Genomic DNA, 16,731 nt, shown 5'->3' on the forward strand with positions numbered 1-16,731 from the left:
AAGGCATCGTAGCTTGCGGAGGATGTATCGGTGAAAACGTGGATTCCACCGCGACCGTGCAACTTGGTCTCCTAAAAACGAAGGAAATGAGAGGAAAATTTATACGAGGCCCCTTTATGATAAAATAGTAGCAATTACCTCGATGTATATTGTGTACATGACATCTACTTTGAAAAACTTGTCGCATAATTAGGGATTACGGATTCAAGTATATTTGAACGTTTGAAAAATGAACGAATATAATACAATAGGATGGGAGAACATTGTCGAAACGTTTTTCGAATTTGTGACTTTTGTACGTTATGTTGGAAGGTGTGGATATTCGGTGATCTATGGTGCTCGATCTGGCTAGCGGTGGACGTATGGATGTGCACGGCATCGATATTGAATTTGTGCGCCATCAGCCTGGATAGATACTTAGCAGTGACCAGGCCAGTGAGTTATCCTCAGGCAAGTACCATTTACCGATTATTCGATTTCGCGGTACAAGGTGTACAGCTATGGGAACGCTCGATAAAGCCATTTGTCTACTATTCTACGCCTCTGTTTCCTCTCTTCTATTCTACGCTTCTGTTTGCCGCCTCCTATTCTATACGCCTCAGTTTCCACCTCAAATAGTCTCTGTGTTCGACGTTTCCCTTCCAACGGCTTAATTGATCGATCGTTTGTTCAACTTGCAACGTTTGACTTTCGCGACCGCTTCGTAATAACGTTGTTACCATTCTGTTCCATGAAATTCTGCGATCCGAACGTTCAGTTTTGTTTCGTACGTCTACGGAGAAGTTTCTTACAGAAACACGTGTAGCTAAAACCTTCTTCAATATCGAATGGTCTGCAGAAATGTCCAATTTTCACTTTATTATATTACCGTGATATATTACACAAATAATGCAAATAATAACAATACAAATAATAAGATATATAGGTACAAAGAATTGTTGGTAATTGTTTGTTTCTTTCTGTGAAAATATTATCGCATTACAATTGGTACGGAAAATGTAAAGAATCGTTAGTGGTTTGTTTGACCATCGGGCACGTTCAAATTTGAGAAAATCCTCGAAGGGATTTTCCGACCATTCGAGGCGGTTTCACTCGCCGGTTTCTATATTTCTGTATATTTTCTAGGAATTCTTAAATATTTCAAAAGATTTTGCAAGATTCCCAAAGGTTTTCTAAAGGCATTGAATAACGATTGTCATAAAGATGTTCGATATTTAGAAATTTCCCAACATGTCGAAACGTTTCCCCGTATCCTTTTTCAATAATGCGAAGTAAAAAATTCTCGGCAATGATAAATTCTTTCGAAGAATGAAGAACAATCTGACGTCTAAAGACATTGAATTCGGTTGTTAAAATTCTTGTTTTACCGATATTTACTCCCTTTATTTTTAGCTTTATTATTAGCTTTATTATTCACGGTGTTTCAGTAAGCCTGTTATCATAACCCTTTAAAATCTAGATCATGTCACCGAGAAGGGCAAGGCTGCTAGTGGCAACCGTGTGGATCTTGAGCTTCGTTATCTGTTTCCCACCCCTGGTTGGCTGGAAAGACAAACGGGTAACTACCATCGACGTCGACAGTTTGTTCGCTCGTTACACGGTGTCCTTGTACATTTTTGCGCTCGTTTCGCAGTCTCACCCCACGTACAACGCGACGTTCGCTCAGAACGGACCGTTCAACACCACCACTATACTCATCCCCGTGAAACCGTGTCCCTGGATCTGTGAACTGACAAACGACGCAGGCTACGTCGTTTACAGGTAAGGAAAGAAAACGGTAGTAGGGAAAAGATATCGTCAAGATAAAGTTGATTCTTGAATTCCCCGGATCGAACATTTAAGAAAAGCTGGTGTCGTTCGAATGGCGTAGGATCTACGCTACAGCAGTAATTGGCAATTCGGCTGATGGAGATTTTGAAAAGAAATTATTTGCGACGAGGAATTCGAAATTACGAATCAAGAGAGTTAAGAGTCGAATTTACGGGAATAGAAATTTGAAAATTTCAAAATTCCGATACTTTGATATCCGAAAGTTAAGATATTTCGACGGCTTGACAGTTCTAAACTATAATATTTCGACGGGTTGACGTTTCAGAGTTTTGAAACTTGTATACCTTTGATACTGCGAATTCAGCTGCCTGTCGCTATACGTATGTATAGTTTCTATATACATGTTTGCTATACTCCTTCGATCGAAAGTATAACTTTGAAAAACTACTAGTCTCCACGATGCGATATAATATATATATATATATATAGCAAAGCGAAATGACGCACGTAAGCTTCGACTTCGATAGTTTCACTGCATCACGGGAACAGAAATTATCGAGTCGTCGAGCAGGAAGTCTGAATTTTCTGGCAAACGTCGCGTCTATTCTTACCGTGTTATCGCGATCGGCGTGTGCATCAATCCACGCCGGTTTATGCTCGACGTTGCATCTAAATCAACCTCCGAGTAGACGGTTAGCGTTCCATCGTGTGCCAGACGAATCTACATTTCTGGCTGGCAACGTTATCATTTTCACTTGGCTCGCGATATTTCAATCTTTTCCAGCTCAAGCGTAAAATCGTCTCCTTTCGAGAAGCGCAGGCCGGGAACGAATAACGTATTAAAATTGACGTGGATCGATGCTGTAACAATTATCGTTAGGCAGAGAAAGATAAGGAAAACTAACTGGCAATGTACGTATTTTCTCTCGAAATACATTTTCATGGATAGCTCGCTTGTTATTCTATCGCGTCCAATTTGCCGAGAGTTATCAACTCTCAAATCAGATTGATTTACATATGTTTATGATAAATGGTATGCGGTAAAGTCTGCATCGTGGAAAATAATGGAAAGTGGCAACGTGTGACTCCTTGCGAATCTAATATCTATCGATATATCGCTATGCGTATTCAAATTTTCTTTCTAATTAAAACGAGACACTCTTTCCAATCGTTGTACAAACGTATCGATTCAATTTTATATAAATTGGATGGTTCGACGACCGTATTTATAAGCGCGTGGAAAGATATTGCGGTATAGAATTGAATTGCTTCGTGTTGTATTTTTGGAAAGGCAGTTACCGATGTTTCTTTCTATTCCACTAGATATACATATACGTTATATCGTACGAGATAATAGGAACATTTGTCGAATCGAACGTGCCGACAAAAATGAAGATTCTTTTCATGGAAATTCGATAGTCGCCATTTATTATATCGAAGGATTTCTCGTCATTTGGAATATAGCGAACGAACGGGGACAGTAATAAATCGAAACGATTGGCGAATATTTTTGAATTTTCAAATGCACGAGACAAGAGCCTGAATTGAGACGTGGCTTGTCGTATTTTACGAAATATCATTGCAATGTTATCAAACTTTCTTTTCTCTGTGAAATATTTATTGTCAACCACAATTGAATTGTCTAAATGATTGTTCGGATCAGGAGTGTACAGTGCTTGGATCCGTGAGCGCGACATAGAATTTCATAGCACAGTTCGTTTCTTTTTTCCAGCGTCGCAGGTGCGATCGAAAGATAAAAGATAAAACGCTCTCTATTCATCGGCATCTATTGTGCCTGTGCCAACAAAGGGACACAACTTGATCCCTTATCTGATACACAGAGCAATACCGTAGACAAACAGTAGCTTTATCCATAGACGCGAAGTTTACAAGGCTATCTGCGTGCCAGAGTTCCGTATCTTGTCACCACGCCGCGCCATATAGAAAAAGATACGCCAAAGCGAAACTGCAAATTCAATGAAACTCGCTATCGCGCATCGCGTCCTTTTCGATACCACGTTTCCTCTCCCGTCTCTTCCATTCGTTCCTCATCTTCCGACATATTCTATAAATCGAATCGCAGAGAATAACCTGCAACTGTATCAATTTTTAACGATATAGGTGATCCTTTTATTCCAAAATCGTTTAACAACCAGCAATTTGTATGCGATAGACGCCCTTCTTTCCAAGTTGAACGAATTCTACCCGTAAATCTACGATTAATTTCTGACGGCAGTAACGATCTATCTTTCTAATGTTCCAACATCGGATTAAACGGAATTTACAAATCCTTTCTTGGCAAAACTCTCGATAATTTCGCGTGACCCATGATGTGATTAACCGTTACTTTACGTAATCTCACAACCCTTCACTCGATATCCTTAAGTTTATAATTTTCAACTAATCCACCCGACTTCGACAAAATTCACCATTCTCCGATCAATTTCCTGCGCTTCGTCTCCAACCTTCCTAGAAACTCGAGGAAACACCACGACTCGATAAGAGAAAACAAGAAGGAACTTGACAAACAGGTGGCTCCATTAAACGCGATTCTCGTCTAATTGTAAGAATGCCCGAGAGAGAGAGAGAGAGAGAGAGAGACGAAGGACGCTTCCTCGTTGTAAAACGAAGTTATCCTTCTCCCTTCTTTTGCCACCTTCTCTATGTACGATGAAATTAAACAGTTGTTATTTGCAGCGCGCTCGGCTCTTTCTATATACCAATGCTGGTCATGCTGTTTTTCTACTGGAGGATCTACAACGCAGCCGTCTCCACTACGAAAGCCATTAATCAAGGCTTTCGTACGACAAAGGGCTCGAAAATGCTTGGCTCTAGGTAAATCCAACGCACCATAGCTTCTCCAAGGAATTGAAAAGATGGAGAATCGTGATACGTTGCTACTCTTTCGTCATTTTTTTGCCGTCATTTCAAACGAGTTCGATCAACAGCGATTTGGCTGCGAGTTTTATCGGGGTTAACCAGCTTCTTCATCTTTTTCGCTTTCCTCTTTTTCTTTCTATTCTTCGTCGATCCCTGATTCGTTAAAAAAGAAAAAAAAGACACAGCCTCTGGAACTTTGGACGATTGCTTACAGATTCGACGAGCAAAGGTTGACCTTGAGGATTCACCGTGGTCGAGGTAGTGTCCACAACGGGAGCAACAACGGGAGCCCGAGGAGTCCAGAGTCGAATAGCCGTAGCTCGGTGAAAAGGGAAAAGATAAAGATCTCGGTGTCGTATCCGAGCACGGAGACGTTGAATACAAAGTGTAACACCCTCGAGAGGACGCCCTCGAGGTGTTCTCAGACCTCCGTGCACTATAGTAACGGGCAAACGCACAGTCAACTGTGTCCCTCCCCCAGGAACACGCATCTCAAGGTAATTCCGCGTATACCACTGTACTGACCTTCTTCAAAGTGGCCTCGATGTCATATTTTTACATTTAGCGATGGATCATATAGATTGAAACTATCGTATCCTGGCGAATAGATCGTAGCGCTTTTTAAATACTTGCACGAGTTTTCTTCAATCTCCGATTAAATGTAATAGCTTGTTGCTTCTTCTCCCAGTTTATAAATAATAAATAATAAATAACAAATAATAAATAGTATATAATATATAATATATAATACACGTTGTCGATAATACATTTATCGTAGGAACGTGCAGGTTGAAGGACTCTCTGTATTCTATTTCTCTGAAGTAGTTCAAGTCAGAGATACATGCTCGTATATTCAAATTTGTGAATTTAAAAAAATTCCAGATCGATATCCTCGGTTGGTTTATTCGCCTTCTTTTGGCAGCTCTTCAATTTTCTGAAATGTAAATCACGCCACGCGAAAGAGAGAAGCCAAAAGCGATTACAGAGCGCCATAAATATGCATCAGCGGCAGGATACGCTACGAAATCTCCGGCTCTTTCTACCCTTAACCCTTACCGATAAAAATTCATTACCTTCAAATTCATAATTGTCCTCGTACCTATCGAGTATAGTTTGCCGAAACTGTTTGCGTAAAGGAATTCTTACTTTACAGAGAAATTTGTTCTAATTACTTTCGATCGAAATCAGAAATCAGAAAATTAGAAATCAGAAATTAGAAAAAGTCCACAACTAACATCAAATATATTTTTCCTTACTGATGGAATTAGCAAATCCCTTGATTAACATTGTTTTGCCGACTTTTGCCTCGATTATCCTTGCCTGAATCGGTAATTCTTGCAAAAAGCCGATAGAAAGCGAATATAATACGATCGTAAAATCGTGAAATGCCGATGACAAGTTTCCCTGGGGGAAAACGCCAGAGAAGGTTGTGGTTAAAGGTCGGTTCGATACGTCGGTGACAGGTGAGCGGTATCAACAGGGTTGGCAGCGCCAGGAGACCCAGCAGGCGGAGTAGCTGCGAGAGTCAAACGGGGGATGAGATGTCGTTGCGAGAGCTCAGCCAGGGTCCCGAGGAGAAGCCCAGGGCGATGAAGATGGGGAAGAGGAATATCAAAGCTCAGGTATCCCACTGAATTTTCGAGAAACACTGAAATTAAGTTGAGAGGAAAGGAGACCGGTACGTCCTTGCATTGTTATTCCATTCGCGCTTTACGCGACCGTTAGAACAAACAAAACAGGTTGAGGAACAGATTTGAAGACTATACGGGAAGCAATTGATGCGTAAAGTATGATTAACGGTGCAGGTGAAAAGATTCCGAATGGAAACGAAGGCAGCCAAGACACTGGGCATCATCGTCGGCGGATTCATCCTCTGTTGGCTTCCCTTCTTCACGATGTATCTGGTGCGCGCCTTCTGTCCCAATTGTATTCATCCCACGGTGTTTAGCGTGTTATTTTGGCTGGGCTACTGCAATTCCGCGATAAATCCGTGTATCTACGCGCTTTTTAGCAAAGACTTCCGGTTCGCGTTCAAGAGAATTATTTGCAAATGCTTCTGCAAGCGGCGGGCGAATACTTTGAGACGTGGCAGCGATGGCAGCCAATTAGCCACGAGGTGAGCTTAAACTTAGTTTAAAGAATAATATAAATAACACGACCGATCCCTTTCGATCGTGAAAGCCGACGCGTACACGCCCCTTGAATAAGACACGTTCTAGCAAACGTGTTACACGCATACCATACGCATACATGTGAAAAGATGACGCAATTTGTTAGATTTTTATCAACGAGATACATAGCAAGGAGATAACAGATACATAATGCAAAAAGACCACCTTCCACCTCTTCCGATACAATTTCCAAATGTTTTGGCGAAAAAAAATGTTCGTTACGATACAGGCGTGTCTGTTGGCAGAAACGACCGGAGTCCCAGTTACTCGATGCAGGTGCCTCAACAAGGTGTATCCATCGACGATTCGGACCAAGATCCCAGCTCGGAACCGACGGTGCACTCGCACAGCGAATCAAGATGACTGTAGCGTGCCAGGTGTGGCGCTCAGCGCGTCACCTTCGACCCGACGACCTCGAAAGTAAGGATCCAGTCGTTCTAAATTCGAAAGAATCTCAACGATCCTCGACGATCATCCGAATCATCCGCACAACGATCCGTGCCGCGGAATCGAGCACGTTCGATCGTTTACCCAGAAACCAGTGTGTTCGCGAGTAATATATATACTAGTAGTCGCGACAAACGGTCGAGCTTCTTCGGTGTCTTACTTCGTTCCGTCAGCGAATGAAATACGAAGAGACGTTTCTTAGGAGATAAAAATTCGCTCAAGCTAGTCGTAAATCGAGACTGAAAACGATAAAATTAACAAAGAAAGAACAAATGGATCGACGAAGGATTCGGTGCCTAGAGATGGCAAACTGTTCATTGTATTCGTTGGAATAGTTAAATAGGAATTATGGCGAAAGTTGGAGCGCGAAGAAGAGGAAGAACGACGAGCGCGAGGGAAGCAACGACGGAGAATCCAGTGTACCATAAACGGATATTAAAAACGCAAGTTTCGTTATCTTTCAAAGTCAACAGCGTCTGTTGGCTATCGAAGCTGCCTTTGACTATCGAGGCTCTCGGCTAACCGTCGCGTCATCGTTGTCACCGTATTATTTCCGTAGATTTTTCACCGTTTCTCGTTGGTTATACGCAATGATGGCGTTTAACGATCGCCTTCGCTGAATACGCGACATTCTGTGCGTTGTACAGCTTCCTTCAAACATTATCGATCGTTAACTAGATCATTTTTCAGTCTGTGAAACAAGATGGTGAACGGATTTGAAAGAATTTTGTTTGGACATCCTGTAGCGAGCGTAATCGAGATACGCACGTATGCGCTGTAAAACATAAAGTATGTAAGTGTAAGTGTTGTTTCAAAAGAACGAAGGTAACTCGCTTTGGAATATTTTGTATGGACAGTTTCGATTCTTTCTCGAACGTATTACGATTGTTCGAGAGGGGACAGAGGAACGTACGAAATCGGCGAGATTCGTCGCATTATGTGATATACGTCTACGATACGTAAAGAAACGAACCGCACGAAAGAATAAATATGCGAATGAAATCCACGATAGTTGATCCCTTTCCTGCAAATTCCTCATTTCGATCCTCCGTTATTTCTGGTTTTTCGCGGAAGAACATGGAACGCTTTCGACGTTTGACGATAAAGTCTCGAATGTACCAATTTTTGCAATTCCACATTTTGGAAAGTTTAAATTTCGAAGGCTTTGCAATTAAACAATTTTATATTTGGAAATTGTTAACCTCGTTCCAAATTCGAAAATTTGTGAATTTGACAGTTTGCAGCCTTAAAGATTCGCAATGTTCAAGTTGCACAGGTTAAACTTTGCAGCTTCAAGTGCTCGAGATCTCGTGTTTTGAGATCCCGAATCAACAAAACCAAAAGTTTAGAAATTAACAAATTTCAACGTTCTGCGATACAAGGATTTAGGACGCCGGTACAGCTGCTAACCGCAGGTACGTATTTATACGTAAAATATATATATCGAGAGAGAAATACGTAAACTTATGTATTTCAATTTATCGCACATCGAAATCTTTTTTTTTTTTTTTTCCTATTCACATATTTTTCCGCGTGGATCGGAACATATATATATACATATAAAACAGTCATCCAGCAACAGTTGATAAGCTATGGAATCGAAAAAACTAACTTTTGGAATTTTTGTCCGTCCGTTTGTTTGTCCATTTGTACTGGCATCGTGTAAAAATTGTTGAATGGATTTTGATGGAATCTTCCCTTCTATAGTTTCGCGTCCGAGAAAGAAAATAGGAAACGAAAAGAAAACATTTTGTAAAAGCTGAGAAATAGCCTGGAATCCGAGTTACACGCGCTCCCATATTTGACAGAGATCAAGCAACGATGGCTATCTTTTACGCGGTGCTTGCTCAGAAATCGAATGTTTTTACAATTTTTACTACTTTTTAATTTAACTAACCGTTAATACAAAAAATGTGTAGATATTTCGTTTATAAAAATTCATCCGTTTAAAAATTCTGCCGTATATTGGTAATTCACGCGAACCAAGTCGCGATCAAAATCTGGTTTTCTGTAAACGAAAAATTCATCGACAGGCTTTAATGTATTAAATCAACGTTTACTCCTATAATAGATCTGTCGTATAATTTCCTATATTCTTTGTAACACATGCGTGAAAGCGACGATTCGAATTGAACGGAAACGGAAAGGAGATGCGCGGTACACAGCATTAGGTGGAACATGGTAATTTATCGATCTATTCTAAAATCGATGGCAATTACGTAACGCGCGTTCGTTCGTCCATGCGTTAAATAATTAATCCAATCGAATCTATTTCAATTTTCGTTGGAAATTAAAAAAAAAACTACGTTTTTCAATCGCTTGAAATTCCTAATGATGCGAAAGAATGAAAATAAAGAAAAAAGGTAATCGCGGACACGGAGCGAAAGCAGTTTCGGCAAAGACCGCTTAGCGACTTACAAACTAGTCGACGAAGGAGGAGAGAACGAAGAATGGAACGTGCGTTTTACGGTTAAAAGATCGTCGACACGCTCAGTTGTCCGGTCTTTTACCTTTCGTTCGCGTGATCCACGAATTCCTAACCGACGCGACGTAAGCGTAGGTCATGGTTGCCATTCGCGAGACACGAGGAAGTTGAGAGAGGCACGAGCGGCAAAGCGTCACGGACATCGAAGAAAGTATAAAACGAGTAAAAACCCGTCTCTTTCGTTTATCAAGTTGGACGAATAATTTCGTTAGTCCTTTCATCGGCATTTTTTTTTTTTTTTTTTTTTTATATCAACTGCTTACGATTTAATTTCTTGTTGTTTAACGATGCAAATACGTACTACGATGTTCACGTTGTGTTAAAAATGAATATGTACCGTTAAGTGTGTAGCAAAAACGGCTTGATCAAACACGTATCAGAGAATACCTTCGATTTACTTTTTGTCGACCATTGTCGGTATCATTGCCCTGCCGATCGACCGTAACTACCGAAACATTGTGTATTCTGTAGGAACCGCGCGAAACACCCATCGATAGTTTTATTATGTTTAAAAACCAGAGTTTAAAAACTAAAGTCGCTGGAAACTCCGCAGTCGAATAATTAATCGAGTAATTAATCGAGTAGTTGACGTAAATTAATTCCGTGATGCGGTGGATCAAAGCAAATTATTCGTTCGACACGAAATCCCATCGATGGTGGCCCGTGACAGGTCAGATAGTATCCGGCTGTCCAGTAAATTAACGAATTCACCCAGTCAAAGCGGCGACCTGCTTTCGTAAAACTTTTATAAAAACCGATTACCTACCCCTGTGCGGATGCAACCGGACCAGCTGCAATTCGTGTTTTATTTTTCATCGCTAAGACAGCGGATTCCTTCGAGACGTTCCTTATTTCGCAGATACACTATGGAAGGGATTTTTATAAAGTAGTACGAGTCTGTTTACGATGTAACGTTTAATTTTTTCTTCAAAGATTTGATTATTCGGTTGTTGGATTGCGTGTAAGATTCGTTCCAAAGTGAAAGACCTATTGAAAGACCTATGAAAGACTTAAAAATTACACAGGTATTAAAAATAAATAAAGAATCGAGTGAAACATAAGCCGAAATTAAGTGAAAATGAAAAGTAGACTGATTTATTCGCGTGTAAATTAATTTACTTGCGACTATCAACGAACAAGCAAGTGTAAGAGAAAAGAGAACGAATGCGAATTAAGTTCGTTCTCGTTGGTGTGTGACAGACGCGGTTGCGTGGAACGAACTCGAAAGGCATTCGTCAAGTTCGATTATCCCCTCACCGGTGAAATAACCCCCCCCCCCCCCCGCGGCAAGAAACGCGTTTCGTCAGAAATTCTCGATCAAACGTCGCGATGCGAAGATTATTCTGCCTTTTTTCTTTTATTATTTTGACAAAGAAAGGAAAAGGCGGCTACCAATCGTTAGTAGCTTGTAACGAACCCAACTTCCCTTCCTTGGACATACGCTGTTTTTATCTCGATCGACGCGACTGTTAGAAGATAAAATTGGTTACGCCTGAGAAAACGAATCATACGAATATAGGCATGTAGAGGAGGAATTTTTCATGTCTTTAAGTTGTTGATTTTATAGTTTTCTTAGCAGCGCGTAGATTTGTAACGAAAAATTTGGATTTTTCACAGAGGTCAAAAGAACTGTGCGATAAAAACTCTTTTTTCCAATTCTATTTCTATCGCAGGACAATTATCTTGCTCCGTTACCATTTTGTCAGAATCGATTCTTCCGTTTCCAACTTTCGGTCGAACTTCGTTAATTGCGTCGTTCGAAAATCCTAGAGTTCCAAAAGGACGAAATTATAATATTCGAGAACTCTGACGATTCACCGCTCCTTTGCCAAGACGAATCGTACAATTTTCCCAAGCCGATGGTTGCTCGATAAAAAAAAAAAACAACCAACGATCGACTCGATCGGTTGGTTACTTTGCTTGCGGCAGATTCGTGGCCATGACCCTAAACCCATTATGATCTGCCACGTAATGAACCTGTTGCAGAAGCCCGTTTGGATCGATATAGCTATAAGCACCCCTGGTCGTCCCATCCAAAGATCTAGATTCTGTTTTCGCGCTCGAATCTCCGGTATAACTGTAATCGTATTGGCCTAAAGAATCTTGAGTGTGGTGGAGGGCGCTGTGCAATAGTCTGTACGGTAAAACCGGAAGTACATAGGGCGCAGGGACAGTTACAGGCGTCTGGATGGTGTCCACAGATGATTGTTCTTCGTTCTTGCGTTGTCTATCGGATCGAATGGATGACGATGGCGATGAGGAAATGGTCGACGAAGGTAATATCTTTGAGAGACTCGGGTCTGGCTTTGGCACCTCGATCCTTTCAGCTTCCGATTTCGACAGCAAGAATGGATTGTTCGGGTTTTGCTGAAACGGTATGACGGTTTTAGCGATTTGAAACTTTGCACGTCAATTCGCTGAAATTTGAGACAGAGAATTTTCGTCTCGTAAAATAGTAACTGTCGGTTTTTCAACGCTAAAGCTACCGATTAAAAGGATCGTGCAATCTTTACTGAAATACGTCACGCGTACAAGATGATAAATAAAGAGATATAAGGGTAATCCGCGTGCTTTCAGTAATTCCGAAGATAAAACGCTCGAGTCCAATGGTTTTCCCAATGGAACAATTATTTTAGAAAAAATTGCACCCAATTGTCGTTTCTACGAGATTAATAGAAAAGTCAATTCTCACTATCAGTTCTCGATGCTCGCGCAATGATAAAAGATATTTCGTATAAACTGAAATCCAAATTTATAAAACGAATATGTAATCGTGTTTTTAGACAGGAAGATTCACCGGTCGCGTTTGCAGCTAGTTTTCCAATCAACAAATTACCAAATTTTATCAAACGTTTCTCTTGTCTTGTCTCGAAGCTGGCCAGCTGAACGATATTCGGTTTTATTAACGTGCAACAAACCACTCGCGGAAAACAACAGCCGCGTTAACGTATATTTGCAGGGTTTCGTTCGTGTTTATCTTTGCGCGCGTTATATACATCTTATTAAGATCGCGGTGAATGTAGCATGTACGAGTACGTAGCAACGAGTAGTAGCAAGCAAAATTAATAAAAATTAGTTAATAGCAAAGAAAAACGATCGGAGTGCGCTATTAATTACGTACACTTGATCTTTTCAAAACGTACTTTCCTCGATCGTTTCTAGGAAACACGGAATAGTTTCGCGTCGAATTTTCATAGTTTTTATCCCTCGCCTTAAAACGTATTGAACGTGCACTCACTGCGATTTCACGAACAGCTAAATTCCTCGTGTCATGGTTCGCAAAGCTAAAATAAGGTGGCAGGATCTCGTAAGACAGGATGTTTGACTGATAATTCGATCGATCTGTCAGCCGCGACTCTTGTAGCTCCTCCGAGCGAGACTTCTTCTTCGCTTGCGGCTTGTCCTGAATCGCCCGAACATCGTTTTTCGGCGGCTGTGGTAAATTACTGGCGCTCACTCTGAATCCATTTTCATCGTCCGCCGTGTAAGTCACTGTTTGCAAAATGCCATTCGAGTCGATATACGAATAACCTAAACGAGCAGAAATTACTATAGAAAATCCACTTGTATACATGGAAATATACGTTTCGCTACTATCGAATGATATTAGAAAAAGATAAGAAGAAAAAATACAACGCAATTCGAATGCCGAATAACGTACGTATAGTAAGGTACATTTTTTATTTAGCACTAGAATAGAAAACGAGATAGAGGATCGGTCGTGGTACTTGGTTGGTGGAACGTACACGATGAAAAGGATGGGGGAAAAGGAAGAAGGCGCGCGTTGCTTAAGAGACTCAAGCAGCAAAGATGGATCTATCGTAGGGGCGTCGGTTGCGTCACATCGATCATCGTAAAGCGCACGTGGGCCATCCTGTCTATCTCGAAACGCTCGAGAAAGCAATGTATGGCATTCGCGTGCTTTCACGAGTCGTCCGACAGATACGAATAAACCGTTTTATTTTATTTATAGAAGAAATATAAGGCTATGCAAAAAAAAAAAATGCGATGCAATTTTTCTCAATTTCTATGGAAACTACAAAAAACCTCGATACCGTGTTATCGAAAGACAAAAGGGTTAGATCATAATTAGAAAATGATATGGACGAATAAAGTTAGAAGACTCTGCCAACGAATCTTAAACTCGAAAGTATAAAATAGAATCTGTGCGAGAATGTGAGAAAAATTAGGGACAATTTCAAGACAGTGCTTAAAAACGGGCATGACGACGATAAGATGGTTCGGACGGCATTTACGGTGAAATCGCCAACAATCGAAGCAACCTTCGGGCAAAGGTAATCGCGACGACTTACCGCCCCGCGTGATGCCGTTCGAACTGGATTCCGATTTTGCGTGATGAGGTCCCGTGAATGAGTAACGATATCCGCCGGATCCGTCCTGTACGTGGTATTGCCTCAACGGCGTCACAGATCCTATCGGACCGAGCCAAACGTTCGCGATCGGAGTCGTGCAGATTCGTCCGAAAATCGCACTCAACAGAATCATCTGAAAAAAAAGTAACTTGTATGTTTCGTGTATACGAAATAGAGGAATTAGTAGATGGACCAGTCGCTTTTACAAAAATACGCCTAAAGGATACGTTATAGGAACAAAGTTTGGAATAAAATCTCGTTGCCTATTTTGTTGACGATTTCTATTCTTATTGTTAATAACTATAAAAACTATAGATCCATGTTGCGCGTTCTACCTACTACGATGGAATTGCACGATCTCGATAAGCTAGTCTTGCGGTTCACGCGAAACACGGACATTTGCTTCCATGTGATTATGAATTCATCGGATCCGATTCTGGTCTATGCACTCGTGCTTCGCATGGTACGACGATAGCGATAGCGATAGCGATAGCGACGCGTAAGCGTTGCCGGTTTATCTTTGCTCTATTTCCATCAATTTTCCATCAGCTAGTCAAATATTAATCGTAACAGCGCTTTCATCATTTTTACCGTGCTTCCCCATATTTTACAAAATGAAAAACACGTCGTTTGAAAAAAGCTTAACAAGTTTTTACTTAACCAAACGATGAATGTATCGGTTTTTAACAGAGATATAGGCCATTTTCTTCTTTTAGCTAGTCGATAAAATTTCCAAACTTTATGCCTCTGCTTTGTATTTTACTTTATTTCCTGCATCGCGTTTTCTCTATAAGGAACAAATGCTTCCAACGATTATTATACATCGATAAATCCTCGAACCTTCGTGCCTATTTCTTTCGTTTCTCTATCTAAAATCATAAATCATAGAAAATCACAGGAAAAATCTCTAAAATCATAAAAAAAGATAGAAAAGTAGAAAAATAGAAAAACGCAAGCGGAACAAAAATCGAGCAACGGAAATTGCAGCGAATGTCGCTTCGGTTCCACTTGATCGAAAGAAGCCACGGAACGACTAATGGATTAACAAGCGATTAGATTAGCGATAGTTTGTCGAGCAACACGACGTTGAACGGGGTGGCAGCATTCCACGCAAACGTTTACCAGCATTTAGTAGGGCGTCTGGCGCGAACACTTGCGCTTCATCCACCAATTTCCGACCCCGATCGCAGTCGTAGTCGTTGTCGCTTACTCGCACTCTTTCCACAATTATTTTATTTCCACGATATTTACTAAAGATTTACGCGTAAAAAATTCCACTTGAGATGGATCCTGTGGGAAAGCACAGACAAATACTTGACAAGAAAAGAAAGTAAAACATATGGCCGATCGTTCCGCCCGTAAGTAAAATCGAGAACAAATATATGCATAATGCACTCACGAGTATCATGTTCGTGGTATGCAGAGCAGGTTGTGAAGAATCGGTCTCGGCAAGAGGTAAATCCCGGCGCGGCGTGGCTCGGCTAACGGTTACGTTACGAGAGTGTAAGCAGCGGCGCACGTCTTCTTATATAGCCTGGCGTACGCCGTGTCTCCCACCATGTAGACGCGGTGGTCAGGGCCCTACTACGAGCTCCTACAGGATGCTACGAGGTCCTATAGGTCCCTGTGGGACACCGTCGGCGAACCAGCTCGAAGCATTCGCGGCCATCGCAACACAAATCACCCCGAGTTCGATTTCCAGGCCGATAAATCAATGTTTATTGGCTATGGTAGGAGGCGTCGATCTCGCGCGCATTCCAGCCCGGGGATGCTCGTTTTCTAGACCGGATGCCATTCCAACGCCACCTTTTGAACCCGAGTCGGCTCGAGTTTCCTTCGATGTCGAGGCAGCGGCGTCGTTAATCCATGCTCCATCCTCCAGTCGATGGGTGGACAATGGTCCAACGAGATTGCTTGCCTACGTAGCGGAAACTCGACCATCGACTCGAACATGATTTAGTTTTAGCACACTGTTCTTCCATGTTTTGAGATTCGAAACGATCCAAGCTTCGATATCGGTTTTCAGCGGTGGATTCCATCGTTCCTGTTACCTGCTATTTTCTTCCTTCTTTACGTCTGTTTTATTTATTATCTGTCCTATCGCTGATCCTGACGATCGAACATGTACGAGTATTTTACGATAACACGATCGCAGGATGAAAATTCTTCATTTTTAATTCCTATAATAGGGATAAGTCCAACTATGTCATTGGTACCATACAGGGGATGTCTGATTATTACCTATCACACGCTATCCAAACAGTTTATTTATTTCCTTGTACGATAATATACACGTATATACCCGTATATAGGTAAAAAATAAAGAAAACTGCAAACGCTCGTCAACCTTCTTATACGAGCAGCGACTCTCGCGTTCGTTGAGTCGTTTTGGACAAAAGTCGCACATTCTGCAAAGCCGAGTTCTTCCGCCCGTAGCAGAAACTACCATAACTCGTCAGGCACTAGTCGCAGAATTCTCTGAATTCTGCTGCGTGAAACAAATCTACCTCGACTCGTTTATTTCTTCAACGGTTATTGCCACCTATTTAAAAAATAGCCAACGTCTCGCTTCTCCTCTCTGCTTTCAGAAAACGACTATCCAGAA

The 16,731-nt window shown here is 41.3% G+C and overlaps 2 protein-coding genes across 10 annotated transcripts in view; one reads left to right on the plus strand and one right to left on the minus strand.

Annotated features, from left to right (window-relative positions):
* LOC126870250 (octopamine receptor Oamb-like) overlaps positions 1-8,281 on the plus strand; it is a 105,541-nt gene extending 97,260 nt beyond the window's left edge. For 4 of the 9 annotated variants that reach the window (XM_050627778.1, XM_050627777.1, XM_050627779.1 and 1 more), the window contains 8 exons: positions 313-450; positions 1,460-1,558; positions 1,634-1,761; positions 4,468-4,605; positions 4,865-5,147; positions 6,114-6,272; positions 6,456-6,766; positions 7,067-8,279. In XM_050627778.1, coding sequence (XP_050483735.1) covers positions 313-450; positions 1,460-1,558; positions 1,634-1,761; positions 4,468-4,605; positions 4,865-5,147; positions 6,114-6,272; positions 6,456-6,766; positions 7,067-7,184 — 1,374 coding nt within the window. In that variant the 3' untranslated portion in view covers positions 7,185-8,279. Of the gene's footprint in view, positions 1-312; positions 451-1,459; positions 1,559-1,633; positions 1,762-4,467; positions 4,606-4,864; positions 5,148-6,113; positions 6,273-6,455; positions 6,767-7,066 lie in introns of all 9 variants that reach the window. The other 5 variants (XM_050627782.1, XM_050627783.1, XM_050627784.1 and 2 more) reach the window with 3 other exon arrangements.
* A 2,368-nt stretch (positions 8,282-10,649) lies between these two features.
* Positions 10,650-15,615, minus strand: LOC126870257 (uncharacterized). Its single transcript, XM_050627794.1, has 4 exons — positions 15,526-15,615; positions 14,067-14,259; positions 12,992-13,284; positions 10,650-12,120 (listed from the first exon to the last, which is right to left on the minus strand). Exons 1-4 carry the CDS (start codon positions 15,532-15,534, stop codon positions 11,665-11,667), a joined length of 951 nt encoding a protein of 316 aa, XP_050483751.1. The 5' UTR covers positions 15,535-15,615; the 3' UTR covers positions 10,650-11,664.
* Positions 15,616-16,731: the final 1,116 nt, after the last annotated feature.

Source organism: Bombus huntii, chromosome 10 (assembly GCF_024542735.1).
Source record: "Bombus huntii isolate Logan2020A chromosome 10, iyBomHunt1.1, whole genome shotgun sequence".
In the NCBI taxonomy this organism is placed as follows: Eukaryota; Metazoa; Arthropoda; class Insecta; order Hymenoptera; family Apidae; genus Bombus; species Bombus huntii.